The following is a 19,198-nucleotide window of genomic DNA, read 5'->3' as shown; positions in this document are numbered from 1 at the left end:
TCTATTTTGAATGTTTGAGAAAGTTGGCTGCATATTTTTGCCCGCTATCAACGTTGACTGTGAGTACCACTGGAAATGTAGTCCCCGGAGAGCTGCTCACATAGGACATCTTGATGACAAAATGTTACTTTCTTCTTGGTCTTATCTATATTAGATGGTCTTCTTATGCTACTGATGTTACTCCTAGAAGACTGCTGTGGTCATTAGTGTTTTTCAGTACTGCCTGGGGGCTGTGAGGTTGACTATGGGTTTCCCTCAGCACTGTATGTGGTCCCTTCCTTAAGGATGACTCAATCGTTGTACAAGGATCTTGTCACTTTCATTCATCCCAACCACTCTTCATGACCAGCATTCCACCAGATGTCATTAGTAAGAAATTCACAGAAACTCTGTATAGATGGTGTCGGCTATCTGCATTCGGTTTTTAATTTCACTTGACATTTTTTATGAGTCCAGTTATTGAAATTGAAAGTTGCAATATGTAAATTATTTACTCCCTATTACTTTAATTCAGGCACACAGTAATTCAGCTCAGAATCCTTTTTTGTTTCCCTCTCAGAAATACACTTTCCCCAAACCACACTCAAATCTGAGAGCATACGAGCAAAATTAATACAGAAAGAATTAATTCTGACAACATTTTATTCCTTAAGAAGAAAATATTTGGTTCAAAATACGGGCTTCCATTTCGGATATATGTGGGAAATTCATCAGTGGTGGTAGTCAGGAGAGAGATCACCAAACTGTATTAGGTGAGAATTGGAATAAAAGAAATCTCTAAAATTAAAACATAAAGAAAAATGCATGAAAATTAAGTGAGTTGGAATAAGACCAGATATTGACATCTTAAGGCCAGTTTGTAGTATGCTGGTCTTCAGAGCACTGTATTAAATTTGTAATACCTCCCACATCAGGAGAACACATACATGTTTCTGTGACAAGATGTTTTTTTCCTTATAGCAACCAGATGCCAAATGTGATTTTTGAATGTGGGAAATTTCAGTCTTTGGCTGTCTTTGTTACAGGAAATCTTTAAGCTACATTTTCAGATGTTTTGGGATTACTTTCCTGAGATCCAAAGTATCAGGATAGCACACGAGTGAATAGTCCTGCCTCAAACCCTAATAAGAGTTTTTATCTCCCATCCCTTGAATAAGGATAGTAGAATAGGTTATGTATTGGCATAATTCTTTTGTAATGATAATACATTCATTATCAGAAAAGGGAAGAAAAAAGTTCTGGCATAGGCTGTTTTGAAATTCACTGTGCTTTCGTGAGTGGGTTTCTTACATGGTTGCTAGTTTGTTTCTTCTTGTCTGATAGTTATAACTTAATTTGCTGCCTTTTACCAAGGCTTTGTAACTTATTGGTATTGAGATTATTGTATTATACCCAGATGCAGTACAGTGAATTGCTGATATTTCTTCAAGCTTAAAAAAAATGTTTATGGTTTGTTGGGTTTTTTTCTTCCTAGAAGATGACATTTCAAAATACTCTTCCTCAACTAAAGATAAAATTCCAGTGTCAGTTGCAATATAATTTTAGGGTCTACTTGTTTTCACTAAGGCAGTTTCAAGCTCATGTTCATTTTTCTACTACAAATTATTAAAACTGTTCAAGGCTTTGGAGGTAGAAAAGTGGAACAGAAAGTTAATTTAATTTCATTAGAAAAAAAATTAAAAGTCATTAACAGCTCTTTAGTGACAGTTTGGATACTTTTGGCTGAGATTGGTTTACTGGAACGAAAATTGACATTGTTTAAGAGCCAGACAGTGTTACATAAAAACCTGGACAGTTTACAACATTTTTCAACCAATAAGATGAAATCGGGATCAGTCAGAAAAGAAATCAGTTGGGGTAATTGAGGAATTGAGGAAAAGCGAGCATTACTGAACAATTTAGGACCAAATCTGGAATAAGGACTTTGTGGAAGATGGAAATGTCAAACAAAGGACAATAGATGAATTGCAGCATAGCTTGGGTTTGTTCTGTCTTGCTGAAATTTACCTGTGCTGTGTCTAAAACAGTTGTCTTAAGAGAGAAATTATAATTTCTTCATGTATTTACTCAAAATAATGAAACCTTTCAAACAGTTAGTAGAATTCTGAGAACAATAGTCGTTTTAGGGGGATATGCTATGCTCCGTGGTAGATGTTGCAGGACTAATGAGAGCATTAAAGAAAAGGAGATTTAGGGCAGCATGGTAGAGGTGCTACTGCTCAAACTGCTACTACTGTATGAGAAAATGGGATTAAGATTTCTTCTGTACTTTGCCAGAGTACAGGTTAATTAAGGTCATCTGGGCATGTGTGTGCAAAAACAAAGGAAGTCAGGTTATTCGATGTTATGTGTTTAAATCATAATAATTTTAACTTCCATGGAAACATCATCCCCTGTTTTCACTGATGTAACAGTAGAATTCGATGTCATGATAGACTCAGAAGGTATGTAGTTTAGGTCATTTAAACTCCTTCTCAGTTCTTTTTTTTTAAATGCCTATCTGAGTGCAACAGGTTGCTGTAAATCTGATCCACAAGCCACAAATGTTGAAACATGATTCTAATGGCAGCATTCCCCAAGAGGATTCCTTGCAAATAGTGTGAGATAATTTTGCAATGTGACATTTTGTTATTAACTTAATCCTATTTCCCAGACCACCAATGTACTTCCAAATTTACCAGTTTATAAGCAAGTTTATCTTTGGTGATTAAATGCAAAGCATTGCAAAGGTTTTTCTAATATTTTTTTCTTAGAGACTTGTACTATTTTTTTTTAATTTCGACTTATTTTTAAGTTTAAGAGTCGGTTTCTTGCAGTTGGGGTAGAGAGAATACGCAATTTGAATTCCTATCTTGGGTGTTAACTTTAGTTAGCATTGTCTTGCGATTGTCTTGCGGTCTTTGTCTTTTGCCCTGAAACCTGTGCACACACCCCCCCGGAGAACTACTCCTTCTACAGGTAGCAATAGTAGTTTAGATTTGTGAGAGTCTGTTTCTTAGGACAAAAGATTTATTTATTATTCAAAAATCTTTTTTTCCTAATAAGTTCTGGAAGGTTTTCTAAAGAACAGCTGATTTGATCTGTGCTTTCTGGCTGAACAAATATGATCCTAATCTTTTGAATGAAACCTGACAAATAAGCTCTTTGAATAAAAGGTTGATGGCTGAGTTTTCTTTGTCTTCACAAAGAAAGAATTAAAGAAAATGATGCAAGTTTTAGAATAACAATCATGCCTCTTCTGTTTGGGTTTTTTAAATTTTTATGTACTTAATGACAGAATTTTTAGACTTCTGGGCGCTACTCAGTGAAAAAGTCTTCGCTAGTTGGCACATAGGTTGCAAATCAACTGCTCTCCAGTACTTCATTTTATTTTGGTTGAAATATCTTGGATATCTAAATTATTGGGTGGCATTCTTATTTAGAGAAAAAGCTAAAAAAAAGGTACTTCTTCCTAATTTATGTCTTTACAGAAGCTTACACTTTTCTCCACTAAATTAGATGTGATTTAAAACATTTTTAACAAACATATTTTTAAGAAGGATCCTATTACATCATTTCACAGGTTTTCAGGTAAACAGATACACAGCTATATGAGTTCAAGCTGCCAGGCACCTGGAGTGATGGTGTGCATATTTTAAATTTGAATTAACATAAGATGTAGAGTAAGTGCATTTGAAATTATTTTATTCAACAAATTATGCTTTTTGAAGGGGTGGGGAGGTTTTTTAGACAGCATTTATAAGTCTTTGTTTCCTCTAAAATTTCTGACAGCACAGACCAATTGTCCTGCTTTTGGCTGGGAAGGACTTAGTTTTCTTCCTGGTACAATGGTACAGCGCTGTGTTTTGGATTTAATGCGGGAATAATGTTGATAACACACTGATGTTTTACTTGTTGCTGAGCAGTTCTTACCCTAAGTCAAGGACTTTTCAGTTTCCCATGCTCTGCCAGTGCGCAGGTGCACAAGAAGTCAGGAGGGAGCATGGCCAGGACAACTGACCCAAACTGGCCAAAGGGATGTTCCATACCACAGTGTACCCAGTATGCAAACTGGGGGGGGAGTTGGCCTGGAGCTCCCCATCACTGGTCGGATTGGGCTGGGCATTGGTCAGTGGGTGGTGAGCAGTGTTATTCTGCATCACTGGTCTTTCTCGGGTTTTATTCCTCTCTCTCTTTTTGTTGTATCACTTTTCATTTATAATTATTGTTATTGTTACTGCTACTAACTTTACTTCAATTATTAAACTGTTCTTAACCCATGGCTTTTACTTTTTACCAGTTTTCCTTCCCATCTCACCAGTGCAGGAGAAAAGTGAGCGAGCAGCTTAGTTGCCAGCTAGTATTATACCACAACGCCAAGAGGTACTAAAGGAACAACAGGAAATATACTAATAATAATGGCCCATCTTCGCGAACGAAGATTTGGGGAAAGGTCTTTTACCTTTCCAGCCTGCGCAATGGATTTTTTAGGTGAGACACAGCCTGCGCTGAACTGAGCCCACCCTTTAATCCTAAGGTTCATCTGCCGGGGCCAAGCAAGCTTGGACAATGGCAGTGAGGTCCTCAGGACGTAGGTTTGTTTAGAGTGTCCTTCTCATAGATGGATGGCCACACAGGGCTAACGACCTCCATCAGGCCAGGAGACCGGGGAATCGAACCCGTGGTCGCAGCAGTGAAAGTCCTGCACGCTAACCACTAGTTTTGGACTTCCAATGTGTTGAATACTTGAGGTTTGGATTTCAATATTTGTAGATACTGCATTTTGGTATTTACAGAAGCTTAGTGTGAAAATCATTTACATTCACATAAATGTATCAGAGAAATTAATATAAAAGTTATAAATTTAATAGACATAAAAAGTTGGAGTAGCAAACCTGCTTTGGGACGGTTTTTCATTTAGAAGTGTCAGAGTTTTAAACTACCTGTAAATAAAATATAGTTGAATATGTATTATTCCTTCTTGATTCAAAAGAGGGCAAACAAAATGATTGTGCCAGTGATCAGTAAGGGCACGAGCTTTCTGATACTATCTTTGCCGTGTATTTCAAAAATGCTCTTCAGGCAGTGCATTTCATGCTGTATTTAGAATAAAACTAACCCTCTTCTTCTTCCCCAGACCTCTTGCTTCAGCTAATCAGCAGAATTTGTTGCAAACAGACAGGTGTTGATCACTCCAGCAGTAAGCATGGAAGAATGCCCTACATTCAGCTCCAAGCAGGAAACAGTTACTACCAGGAAACAGTTACTACCACATCTTTTCCTTACCTACATGCCTTCACTGTAGACGTTTGTCTGAAACAGTGTTGGGTAGTCCCCTGTAAGAGCAGAAGTAGACATACCTTTGAAATTAGCAGATCAGTATTCTTAAAATGCATCTATACAGGGGAGAGCCATTCTCTATCTGGTTTATGTCATAGCCCAGTCTGGCTTCCCTGTGTCTGGTGGAAAAAGACTGGTTCTGTAGAAAACTGTCTGGAAGGTGCCAGTAGATTTTTCACTTTATCATTTAATGACGAAACAAGTGTATACCAACCTTCACCATTTAAAACTCCACAGAATTACTCTGAAGAGTTTGGACTCTGGTTTTAAGATGCAAATACGTGTTTGTTGAGCGTGGAGCTTAAGTCCACAAATCGTGCAGCCAGTAAATGTATCATAAAAGCTGATGGTGAAGTAAAGCTCCATGCTCACATCTGTGTTATTCACAGCTTTCTTTTACTTGTGTGATTATGTCTGGAATTCATCTAAGGATAGATGGTTATTGAAAATGCATCTGCTAAGGCTTTCTAGAAATAACTAGCCCTGGCTTCTGATAGTCTAAATCATTTAATTTTTGATTAAATATTTTCATATGGTTTGTGTTTACAAAGTGCAGATCATTCATAGTTCTAGAATGTGTTGTAAAAAAAATACCTTATCAACTAAAATGAGATAAATTTATTTATTTAACTTTTAAAGAAATTAAAGACAGCCTTACCTGTATCTCATGAGTACAATTAAAAATAGCTTTTTGTCACGCCCTATAAAAGTTCATTATGTTTACAGGCTGCGATACTGTATGATATCGTTTACCTTTGAAATTTCTTAGCTGGCTTGTGCCACTTGAATGCCTTTGTACAATCTGGTTTGTGCAGTTAATTGTCCCAGGTGCTCTGTGCTGTGAAGTAGCTGCTTCTTGATACATCAAATCCAATGAATGATTTGTTATGTTAGTTAATATGTCTTGCCAGTATTGATATATGGCCAGCCCCTACTGGAGTAAAGCTGGAGAAAAGACAAGGACAAGATACCTTAGGGTACTTTTCTATCTATAGGTCATGTGATATTAGGCAATATCACCTCCAGGAGCAAGTAAAGGAGCCCTCTAACCATATGAGGCCTAATCATTAATTTAATGTGGTGCTCTTCTGCTATGTACAGTCTTGCTTTTGCATTGGGATTTCATTTGTATTTTCTGTCCCATTTTTTCTTTCCATCCAAACTTCCTAGCTATGGGAAGCTGGTCAAAAAGATATTACTTTTTTTACTCTTAGAGCATGATTCTTGAACTTAAACAATATTTTAGAAAAATATGGAAGTTGGCAAAATACTGAAAGGGTTATGTTTGAATTTAGCTACTTCTGAATAGGCAGTAGAGATTAACGGCAAGGCATATGTATTGGTGTGACATTAAAAATAAGAAAGCATAACTTGCTAAGAAAAGTTGAGTTATGTAATTTAAGAAAATTATTTTGTACTACTTTTTAGGTAGGAAGAAATGAAAATGACTGAAATGCTGAAGAGAAGGTAGAGTAGTTTGCAGTGTAATTTCATAATGGTTGTGGGTTGTTTGGGGTTTCTTTCCCAGAAAATCTCAATACATGTATTATTTTAAAACCACAATAGAAAGAGTCCACCATTATACAGTCGAAGAAATTCCACTTTTAATTGTAGAAGTTCTTAAGTTTTGACTCTTAATAGTGCAGTTTAGAATCACTTCAGTCCAGCTGCAGTATAACTAGGCCCAGAAACAGAAACTGTTATACCTCAAAGTTCTAAGGTCTTACTGAAAAGGATTTGCCAGCCACTTCTAATAGACTAAGATAGTCATAGAATGAAGATATCATTCAGGTTGGTAGGGACTTCAGGAGGTCTCTAGTGTGACTTCCAGCTCAAAATAAAATCAATATTAATTCAGATCAGGTTGCTCAGGGGTTTGTTTGACAGCCTTCAAGGCTGAAAATTCCACGACCTCTGTGGGCAACCACTGCTTAATTATCCTAACAGCCAATAGCTGATAGCTTTCCTGTTTCATTTCCCAAAACTGGTTTTTCAGTCTTCCACAATGGAGTTGAGTAGTAGACTTGGCTCCATCATGCTTATGTTCTTTCGACATAGAAGAACATAGGTTGGAAGGACAACAGCAGGTCAGCTAGTCTGACTTGATCAAATGAGGTCCAGTTAGAACACGTTGCTCAGGTTCTTACACAATAAAGTTTTTGCAAGTCATACTCCCTAGGGGTCTGCCACTGCTTAGTGCCTCCAGTAGCTCTCTCACTGGACTGCTCTGTATGTTAACTAGAGGACACCCTTCACAGTGAGGCCACTTTTGCCATCAGTCCAGGGGAGAGGCTTTTCTTGCAGCCTCAAAGCCAGGTGGCTGTATCCCACCTCTGGAGCTGCATCTGAGTGAAGGCCTTTTCTATGCGGGGAGTACCTGTTTCAGCCAGTGCTGGGGGCTGAGTCCTGTGCCACCTCAGGACCATTTTTTTTGCAGTTCTGCACTGCCTTTAGCAGAGTTTCCTGCCCCCTTGCCATGCCAGCTGCCCTGTTAACTGCTGAAGTAATTATCTGAAATGGATAATTCTATACATTGTTTTAACCTTCTCCTTCTTAAAAAAAAAAAAAAAAAAAAAATTAAAAAAAAAAAAAAAGGCAAAACCAAAAAAACCCACCAAACCCTCAAAAATACTGCAGAATTCCATGGGGGAACAAAGGAACAAATCTTGGTTATGTGTCTTGTAATGGTTTTTACTTCCACATCACTTGCAGAAGAACTTAAACAATTTGAACTTGAGTCTGTTTTGGTTATTGCTTAAAAACAGGCCATGTTGAGTAAGCATAGCTATTGATTCTTCTACAAAACAGAAGTACTTTTGTGGAGTAAAAAAAGATGTCATTCTGGAGCCTTTCAATTTATCAGGGGTGTGGGGGGGATGCATTAGAAGTACTTAAGAGTAAAGTCAGTTCTTTTTCTTAAAAAAGAAGAGGAAAAAAATGCCCTAGCTCTTAATAGTAAGCAAAAGTACCAGTGGAACCTTTTGTTAGTCTTGTTGCTATGTGTCATGTTGATAATTCCTAGAAGAATTTTGAATCCTGACACTGGAGGCAAAACAAGTGTTTTTCAGATCCCAGCATGTTGGACTAACCTTTTGAAAATGTTATGATAGACATATATGCCAAAAAAAGTACAAGGGATCTTATCAGCTTTTCACCAGGAAGGGCTTCAAGGACATAGATCTGACATACCAAAAGGTTTTCTAATCTGTATTGCTGTGGCACCTGAGGGCTGACTCATGCTGGCTGTGAATAAATTCGTAAGGGATGGTCTTTCTTGCAAACACCAGAGTCTAGATGAAGAGTACTGAAGCAGGGGAGAAAGGACTGTGACAGCTGATAATGTTGAGGCATGGGAAGTCCAGTCAGAACAATTCAGAGCTCTCCAAACGAGTGAAGAGCCCTTGTTTGGTGACTACAATAGCTACTCCAACTAGCTTTTTTTCCTTAAAAGCTATGGAGCAGAAAGACTGCAGTATCAAGAACGTAGAATGACATGACTTGGAAGCATCTTTCAGAGAGGATGCTATCTTGTTAATCCTTGTTTGCTAATCCTCGTCTGCATTAGTGCAATTGTTTTTAACAGCAGGTGACAGCTGTGATTGCAGTGAAACTAGCAGTGCTGTTTAGTTGTGAGCATAAAATAGGTCAAACATGTTCTGTGTGTTCTTTGAAAGATAGACTAAGCCTTCTTCATAAACATCTGATCTTACTTTGGAAAGCTAGTAAAATGTGTGTATACATACACACATACATACACACACACATAAAATTTTGGTATTGTTGTATTTCTTTGAGACCATTGAGGACTGGCCAGTGGTAATTGTTAAGTCAGGGCATACTGTGTGATTCTATAAAACATTCATGCACAAGCACCAGGAAAAACCTATAGAATAGGTATGGTATTAAGCCTAAATAATTTAAAGGCCTGCATTTGTTATAAACTTCTGCTGCCTAGGAGTTGGATGAAAAATTCTTCACTTGATTTTTCCGTACAGTGTCACATCTCTCGCCTCAGCCCATTATCAATAAGTTAAGTAGGCTAAACAAAGTCTTCAGTGCAGTTGAACTTAAAATCAAGGATTTTTAATGCTGAATAAAATTACCTAGAAAAATAGTAGAACAACAGGCTGCAAAGCTGTTAGGAATTTTGATTTAATGAACTGTGATTGGGCAGCTTTGAAAGAGCTTACCTTGTAATAATTTTTCTCTGTAGTTCTCTGTTAGTTTTCTTGAGCTGACTGAAATTATACAGGGGTGCAGGGGTTTTTTTCATAGAATAGTCCCATAATTCAAATTTTCCACAGATGTAGAAACCCTTTATATTCAGGTAAAACTTTAAGAGTGAGCTTGTGTGTTTGTGTGTATTGGAAATCACATCCTGACCTGCTCAGGGCAGATAGGGATTTCTGTTAAATGTGAAAATTAGTGGCATGGACTCTTTTTTTTTTTTTTAATGCAGCCTTGCTTTTTGAGGATTGCAAGGCATACTGGAACAGTTTTCTACAACACCAGTGTGTCCTGAGCTTGTTAGAAACATTGGGAAGTCAATTTTCTTTTTAAAAATCCAAGTGTCCTCAAAGGGTCTCTCTTGGCTTCCTCCATTGGCCATGCTTGCTACTCCTTTTCTCTTCCCTTCCCCCTCTTTCTTGCGGAAAATCTCTGCAGCAGCAGCTCATTGAGTGGTCAGTTACCCTGTTTTCAAATCTGAGAAGTTTCTTGGAAACGTCCCAGCTTTGTATGATTTTGTTTCTGTTGGTATTCTCATTTGATCTAGTTCCTTGAACAGTGGCTTCTTACTGATTTTGGCTGTCCTCAACTTTTTAAGTGAATTGCTTTTACTTTAAAAAAGATATTAATTTGTTCATTATCTGTATTCAGATTTCTGATTTAAAGTGCTTGAAACAAGCTAATAAATACTTCTGCTTATTTTATGTATTTAATTGAATTTTAATTCTTTTTCTATCACACCCTTTTTTTTGTGTGTTAAGATATTTGTCAGTAAAAGAGATAGAAGAGCTAATCTCCAAGCACACCTGGACAGTAAAGTCAACAGTGCATGAGATTATAAGTCATACATTCTGAGTGTAGGTCTGTTTGACTTGACTAGACATGTTCTAAAAAATTATGTAATGAAAAACAAAATTCACAAAAGCTTGTTATGAAGACAGTTTTGAATATGATGCCATGATACAGATTTACCTCGTCGTTGTATTTGAAAGAATGAATTGTATAGAAATCGTGTTTGAACACAAACTCTGTAGGAAACACAAGAAAATGTTCAACCTTTTTTGTGTGCATTGTGCCAAGACAATTTATGCTAATAAAACCATAATTAATTTAAAAGTAATGTTTCTATGCAATAATTAAAATATTTTGTTTTCTATGCTCTGTGCTTAAATAAAAGTATACTACAAACTTAATGTATGTTTGATCATTGTATCTTTAAATGAGACTATGTCATGCTTCAAGCTCTCAATGTTTGCTTCCCGTGGAAAGGTTGTGGGGAGAAACTAAATTCAATTAATGTAATCTCGGTTTATTTTTTTCAGTATTAGTAGCAGCTGTGAGTTTTCATATGCTGCCAATAAGTTTAAAAGTATTCAACATTTATTTGTTCTTGACATTCTAGGTTTCTTGCACTGACCTCTTGGAGAGTGTATCACCTAACTTCTCTCATAATACTTGGAGTGCTAATTCTTCAGATCATGAAGGAATTGGTATTCTCGAGGATAAAAGGTAAGACAGTGTACTGATAGAGTTCCATGCTTAAACACCTGCAATTTGGGGCATGTTATTTCATTACTAAAGCCAGGTCGATATTATGATTATTCTAAAAGTATTAGGTAATTTTAGAGAGGGATAATAGGTCTATGGTGGTCTATTACCATTTTCAATGAAGTTTTGCTGTATTTTATAGGAAGGGCATTAGGAGATTTCTTTTAGCATTTGGATGAGTATAATTGGTATCACTGAACAATCACTCTTGTTTCTTAACTGCTAGGTCTGAAAATGAATTATTTTCTAAATTACAGAGTTTTCCTAAACATTCATACTTCTTCTGGCATTATTCTAATTATATCATTGTTGGAAAGTTTGGGACATCCAATATAAATTGGTCACATTTGTAAAAAGGTAGAGAAATAACCTGTTTTAGCACAGTTGAAATAAGAAGTGAGCAGTACTTTTTTCTGCTTTATGTAGCATTTAGTTTCCAGTGTGTATAAAGTCTTACATGGATACAACCAGTTTTGAAAGTGATTTTGCTTTTTTTTGGCTGGGCTGGTGTTTTGAGATTGTTTGGTTTTTTTTAATTCCTGTCCTGTATTTCATTACCATCTTGCAAATTCTTTGAGAAAATGTTCATCACAAGTCTGTAATTTTCATTCTTGGGAAGATTTTTTTCAAGTATCTTATTTTACCTTTTATTCAATGTTGAATCCCATGCAGAGTGTTTGAAAAATCATCTGAACATAGTACAAAAGCAGGAAATAGGTGTCAGAGAAGCATGGTATTCCTCTTTGATGTACTAACACATCATTTCTAACTTCCAAAGCCTGTTATTCCCTGCAAAGTTATGGCAATTATTTGCAGCCTTTTCTGAAGCATGATTTATTCTCATTGCCTTTTCTGGGAGTCTTGGTTACCATTTTGTTTCCTGCTTGACCATTACAAGCTCAGAGGCCAAATTGTAAAGTGTAGCAGAAATTAATTTTTTAAGCTCTGTGTTGTATAAATCACCACAAACATTGATTACCTCAGTAGTGGGAAGGTAATGATTTAGGTAAATTCACTCTTACCTGTAATTAATATTTTTGTATTGACCCAATTCAAGATGCACCGCTCTCGTGTCTGTGTGATTATTTAACCATTCATTATAGAGATGAGGCTAGGAAGACCTGTTTTTCCCAGCTTACAGAATTTACTGTAACAATAATCTTTAGTAATAATCTTTATCTTTGATGTCATGATACACAGAGTTCAAGAACAATCAGGTTCTTGAAGTAACGTGGTGGAAGTCTTGTGTTAGTGACTTGAAATCAATGAAGCGCCACTCCAAAAAGCAGAAAAAAGTTCTTCCCAAAGTAACACTTCTGTATAGCTGCTTCACACTTCCAGCCAACCACTAGATGGCAAGACTATTACAGATTCATAAGGAATGTAGAAAGTAGTTGACAGTGTGTAGATGTAAAGCATAAGTTACGCTGGTTATCTTCTTCATGACATCCTTCCATGTGGAAATGTAGCCATAGAAGATACTGATTTTTCCATTTATGTTTTTTACTGGTATGTTAAGTTTACAGAAAGCAATTCAAGAACTGTTACTGTAAGATACCCTTCCTATTTGACGGATACAGACATTTCCTTAGTAATTTTGTCTCAATTTTGAACGTTCCTTATGAATAAAGAAAAAAAATAATATTTTTTCTGGTTTAGTGCATGGTGTTTCATCTTACATTCCTACAATTGCAGGTGCAAAGCTTTGGAGGACCATCACTGGCAAGTAGGTATATTATTTTTAATACATTGGTTATTTAATACCTAAATTTTTTACAGTTAGTCTGAAATTAAAAAAAAAAGCTATTTTCCCTCAAATTACAACCAAATTATTTTGATCTTAGCATCTTTTCTAAGTTTATTACTGCTTGTTCATAGTTTTTAATAACTTATTTTTTTTCCTGATTTGAGTTATATTAAAGTATATAGTAGTATATCAGAATACTTCTAGAAATGCTTTCCCTTACAGCAGGGTTTGTGTTTTCTGGGAATTGGTGTTTTCTTTCAAGTAGGGAAAAATACTGTCTTGGTCAAGGAGGTAACTTTTAGAACTTCATTATACCGGTTCTGTTTAGAAGTAGATAAGCTTTCTGGGGTTTCCCTTTAAATCAGCACAAGTAATTGATCATTATAATTTCAAATAAACATTAGTTGATATCCATATGAACAAAAATTAATAATTCTGAAATCTGTTGACTTGCCATTGACCTGTCTCAAGCAAATGTTTATATTGTGTTGTTAGACTAGAGTATACAATTTATTTAATTTGTTGGCAGTATAATCTATGTCTCTACATGATTTATAGACAATCCATTTGCAGAATAAAAGTCTGTACATTTAAGGTTTTATTCCTCTAAACAGACCGCCAGGAATTATTATATATCTGATGTCATTTGAAAGCTTATCCATTAGAACACTACTGTATTACACCCTGACACTGAAGAAACAGTAATGTAAAGTTGAAAAGGGGAAGATGCAGGGTTTTGTTCTCTGCCTAGAGATAGATACCAATGTCATGGCAGTTACAGAAAGCAGTTCAGATGTGCAGTTCCCTATCTCTAAACTTCTAGAGGTATGAAATATCTTCAGACCTTCTTAAAAACATGAAGTGGAGCTATATGGAATTCGTGCCAGGTTAGTTCATGAACTGAGAAGTGTAAAATGCTTCTTTTACCATAGCTAGTGCTACTTTGTGTATCTGTGTAGACTGTCAGTGCTTCAAAAATTTTAATTGAGAAGCCATTGCTGTGACACAGTAGATTAGTGTGATTTGTGTTTCGTTTCTTCCTCCAGTTCTTTGTGAGAGAATTTTACATAAAATTTACTATCTTTTGGCATTTTGACATCTGAATTTGCCTGTCTGTTTATATTCAAGAAGAGGAAGGCGAAGAAAATTGCTTGTGGAGTGGAAGGAAACAGGTTTTTTACTGGCTTTTGTTTCCATGAGAAATAATTCTGCAGTCTGAGTCTAACTTTTTCTCTTACTTCGTAATTCATCAGGTTCCCAAACCAGAAGAGTTGATTTTCATGAAAAGACTATAAATAGTACTTTAAATATCTTGGATTCAGTTTTTCATGTGTCCATAATCTTGGACTAGATTTGCTGTTCTGTGGGAAGACAATGCAGAGAGTGGAAAAGAGAATTTGATGAGCTCACCATAGCTTATGCCATTGGGTAATATAATACAAGTACTGCATGTCTCTGTGTAAAATAGTTTGCAATGGGCAGAACACAAGGTCAATCCATAAGTCCATCTAGCCCAGTATCTGTTCTCTGAAGGCATGCAGCCAGGAGAAACATGACCTTGGGTAGTGTATAAAAGCAGGACAAGCTTGCAAGGTATTTCCTCTGGTGTACTTTCCCAGCAGCTTCCAGTTGAACCTTTCTCCCCACCCTCATCCCAAGCTGTTCTAGGTGGACTGTCAGTGAATTTGTCTCATTGCTTTTGTTCTTAAAAACTTCTGCTATTTACAACATCCTGTAGCCCAGATATCCACAGCTGAACTATGTACTTTGTGAACAGTCTTCTGTTTGTTTACTGCTTATATAATAGTTTCTTAGTCTCTTCCTACGTTTTTTTCACATTGGAAGAGATACTGAGCAATCATTCTCTATTAATATTCTTCAGCAAGCTTCTATCCCATCCCGTTCAGTTCATGACTACTTAATTGTTCCTAAAATAGAAGTTCTCCATAGTTTTTATGTCTTTATTGTGCTTTTGTGCACTTTTCTTCCATCACAAATGGCATTCAGGGACACCCTTGGACTATACATCAGCACAAGAATGCCCCCTTTTCTTTTCATGGTAAACCCCAATGCATGGTTGACTTTTTTAGCCTCTTCTGAGCTCTGAATTGATGTTTCCATCGTTTCAAGATTATGTTCCTGAGTAGTAAAGATCAGCTTAAAGCCCATGTGACTTTAAGAGAATCTCTTCTTGTTTCATCTGCCTTTTTGCAAGCAAATCACATGACAATTGATTAAAGTTATGCAGTTCCTTGCAACTGGTCTCTATCTTTACCAGAATTATTCCTCTCGTATCCCATTACTTCTCAGACTCCGTAAGAGCAATTGATAAGAGAGCTTGTTGAAAGCCTTCTCAGAAATCCAGATGAATTTTTATGGCCATCAATGTTTATCTACAACAAGCAGGTTGACTCTTTGAAAGGACCTGCATGTCCTTTATTAGTTTTCCTGATGGTTTGCACAGAGCAGAGATGCGTCTTTAGTGATTTGTAGTTCTATGGCTCTTGAGTACCTTCACCAAAAATAGATGTTGCTTTAGACGCTTCACAGCCCTCTGGTGTGAAGGCAGCTTTAAGAGAGGTTGTTTAACATAAATTTCAACTGTTGCACCCTAGCTTTCATTTATAACTTTGCATTTGTTTACACTGTGAGTGGGTGTTGGGATTTCTTTTTTTTCTTTTCTTTCTGAATGCTAACATAAATGTGCCTGTTGATTGTGTTGAAATTGGAAGAACTGCTGTAAGATGTTGAGGCTGGGTATGTGGTTGCTTTTCATTTTACTCAGGACTGTATATGAAAAGCTGTCTTCAGGTTATCATATGTAAGCAAGATGTGCCAAGTGTATCCCCATACTCTCTGTTTACAAAAAGCACTACCCAGCAGAAAATCACCTGCTCTTAAATAACATACAGAGAAGAAATTTAGTAGATCTGTGGTACTTGCAAGGAGAGGCAGTGCCTACTCTAATAAATGCCTATTCTAATAAATTAAACATGTTTATGATTTTTCTTGAGCATCATGGCCCCAGGCACAAAACACCTGCATCCATAGAATTTAACTGCCTTACATTCCATGTGGAATGGCCCTGTGCAGGCAGAAAAGGATTCCTGGTCTGTGTCAACTTTGTAACTACCTTGAGTTGTTTTGGAAAGTGCTTAGTTGGCGTGTGCCAAAACTGTGCTAAGAGCTATTTTAATGATTCAACTGCATAACTGGTGCCTGACAGCATTGCCACACACAGTTTGTTTTTTTTTTAAACAGACATAATCAGAAAGTAACAAATTATCTGAACCGACTCCTCTCCTGCCTTACCTTTGTCTTATTCTGGTTTTGAAAATAGTATCAGTCAGTCACTATTGCACTATGATGTTTGATAAATGGTGGCATAACTGGCATGTATTTAGTAGTGAAATTGTATCCTTTGTGCTATTATTTTTGGAAGTAAAATGTGTTGATAATTGGAGGATGAATGACTGATTATCACTGTTCTGCAACTTGTATTTTTTCAACATTCACCTGCATTGTGTATCTCTCCTACTGCACATACACTCCAAGTACCAGAGATCCAAGTACTTCAATGAAGATGCTGTTAATTTGTGGCACTTGTTTTTAGTCCTCCTTGGTCTTAGTTGAGCACTGCTGACTGGTTAGAGCAAGCGTAGCCTCCTTTCTTTTTCATTGCCGTTATTCGAATGCGGAGTGCTAGTTGTCTCCCATGTAAAATGTGTATATATAAGAAGACCTGTGCTTCTGTTTCTAATGGAGTCATTTACTACTATTTTAGGTTTAAAATTTTCAAACTGAAGCAAGATAAGATCTCATCCTGAACCTTCCTCAGTTGAAGCAGGCTCCTCTAGCACCTTTTTTTTTTCCCCTGAATCTTCTTCTGTTTCTGAGGAACTCCTGTACTGATATCTTGCCTTTTAAAAAAGGGTTAAAGGAACAGTGGAAGAGGTCGCTTGTTAAATTACTCTTTTTCACTGTAAAGCTGTTTTATTTCTTCATATCCTAGTAAGATTTATTTGAAACCTGATGCTTCTGCAGTTAGTAGACTTATTAGAATATGCACAGGGCTTGTGGCACACATTCATTTCTTGTGTGGTCAAACTTAAGAAGGTCAAATTAATATTAATTCAAAATTATCCTTTTATAGCAAGCCTAAAATAATCCATTGCAACCTGAGAAGAGACTTAGCAACAGTCCTTTAAAATGGCCATCCAAAAGTGACTGAAGAGGATCAGACAGAAAGAAAGGAGTTAGTGCAGCTGACAGCTCTGCATAGCTAGTTTTCAGCCCCCCACTATGTTTTCTCATTTTCTTCAACTAAAACTACTGACTTCTAGGAAGAGCCTTTCCTGACCAGTGGTGGTGTTAGGCTGCCTACTGGCACTAATGGCTGCATCAGCTGCACAGACTGCAGCAGGTGTGCAGTACTTACTACATTATTATACACTAAACATTTTGGATATCATTCTTTAGGCCATGAAAATAAGTCCTGAAACGGTTCTCCTGGCCTCATAGTTTGAAAGAAAGTCATTTTATTCCCAGAACGGGGTTTTCTTCCCATGTAGACTTGCATGCTCTCCTGTGGTCCCAATAAGAGGGAAAAATAAGGAAGTGCAGCACCGTGAACAGCATGTCTTCTTCACTGCTGCTCATATAATCAGATCGATCAAGATTTAGACTTCTGTAAGAAGAAACAGGAACATTACAAGACAAAGGACTCTCCTTGGTTGCAGCTTTTAACTTGCAGCTGTCTTTATTGCAGCAATTTAGGACTTGATGTTGAAAACCATGGGTTGATATTAAGGCTCTCCTGAAGCTCAGTAGTTATCCATCTGGGTATTTCTGAAATAACAGCCTTCACTAATAGAATGTTACAAACAGATACACAGAGATTGTTGTCCAAGCCCAGGACATTCTTGTTTCTCCTCCCTCCTTCAGTCTCTTCTTTTTGTATTCCTTTTATGAGAGTTAACTGTGGTGATACTTGCGGACTCACAGAGCTGTCAAAGCTGCTGCTTGCTTCCAGGGTAGCGTTACTGTTTGGTAGGTAACATCCATTACTGGGTCAGCAAGTGCTATATCCCTGTTGTGACAAATCAGCTTCAAATTCAGGTCATAACTTTCCAAGACCTGACTTCATCTTTCGACCTACATAGATTGCACACTTGCACCAGCCCAGCTCGTAGACATTTGTATGCATTGCAATGGTCAGTGCACTCTGAAAAACAATGTTCTATGCTAGCACCATTCATAGCTTGACAGACTTCAAATAATGTGTGGCTATTGGTTTTTTTTTCAAGAAGGAGAAGAAAAATCTTTTGAACCTAATCATAACTCCATAATGCACTTGTGCAAAATGATGCCTGATATGTTACTGAGAGCAAAGAAAAAACTCTTCATGTTATACCTAAAAATAAATGAGACAATGCCCCTTTTCATCTAATTACTGTGCTTCATTGAGTATGTCCAAGGCTTCATATACCTCTGATTTGCATATGCTTTGCCTACTGGGTTTGCTTAACACAATCTGCAGGTCATTTGCCTAAATATTTCTGACATAGTCTACCTAGTCTTATTTCATGATCAATGGAGAAAGAATTGAAATACTTTGTGAGATATGTATCATGATTTATTTCTTCCTAAATGAAATGTCTGTAGTCTGGTCAGGTACATTGTGCCTTCATGGTGACTATTTGTTTCCCTTGAATATATACAGTAACCCTAGGGTGGTGAGTAACCCTTGTGTCATTATTCCCTCTTGGTCTCAAGACATGTCTGTTTTAAAGATGCCATTGACTGCTGCTCATGGCTACAATAAGAAGCTGAGTCTTGCCGCAACATGCTGATGTACCAGTCCACAGCTAAATAACTGCAGGGCATGGGGACTAGATTTATTTACCTCTTTGTGCATGTAACCAATTTCTCTGAAATGAGTTCAGGCACATGTGTGATTGTGTATTCAGATCACTCTTGAGACATCGAGGATATACTGCTTAATCATATCTCAAAAAAAAAAAAAAAATTTCCTGTCCTTCAGGGTGTTGCAAGAGATTTCTTTGCAGATGAGTGGATTAGGAACTCAGAGGTCTTTTTCCATTAGGAACTCCAAACAGGATCAAGGTTGTATTGAGGGCGTTTCTCTTTTATGTTTGTTAATCCATTTCCTTGATGTTGTAGATAGGAACAAAGCTCATGTAAGCCAAGGCCAGTCATGTGGGCCAGTCAGTACCAAAACATGGCACTATTGGTACCAGTTTCTGTTGCACAGTCCCTTAGTATTGTTTTGGTCATCCAGACGAGATCCGTTCTTCACATGGCCCTACACAACTGCATGAAATCTGGTAACAGACG

The 19,198-nt window shown here is 37.0% G+C and overlaps 1 protein-coding gene across 1 annotated transcript in view; it reads left to right on the top strand.

Moving 5' to 3' along the window:
- The window catches only part of RETREG1 (reticulophagy regulator 1), a 62,168-nt gene that overhangs the window by 3,248 nt on the left and 39,722 nt on the right, over nt 1-19,198 (top strand). Inside the window, exons 2-3 of the mRNA XM_027681782.1 lie at nt 10,949-11,055; nt 12,790-12,820. Of these exons, the coding sequence (XP_027537583.1) occupies nt 10,949-11,055; nt 12,790-12,820 (138 nt within the window). The remainder of the gene's footprint in view (nt 1-10,948; nt 11,056-12,789; nt 12,821-19,198) is intronic.

This window comes from Neopelma chrysocephalum, unplaced genomic scaffold (genome assembly GCF_003984885.1).
Source record: "Neopelma chrysocephalum unplaced genomic scaffold, ASM398488v2 Primary Assembly neopelma1_22b, whole genome shotgun sequence".
Taxonomy (NCBI): domain Eukaryota; kingdom Metazoa; phylum Chordata; class Aves; order Passeriformes; family Pipridae; genus Neopelma; species Neopelma chrysocephalum.
This window is presented reverse-complemented; position numbering and strand designations above follow the sequence as displayed.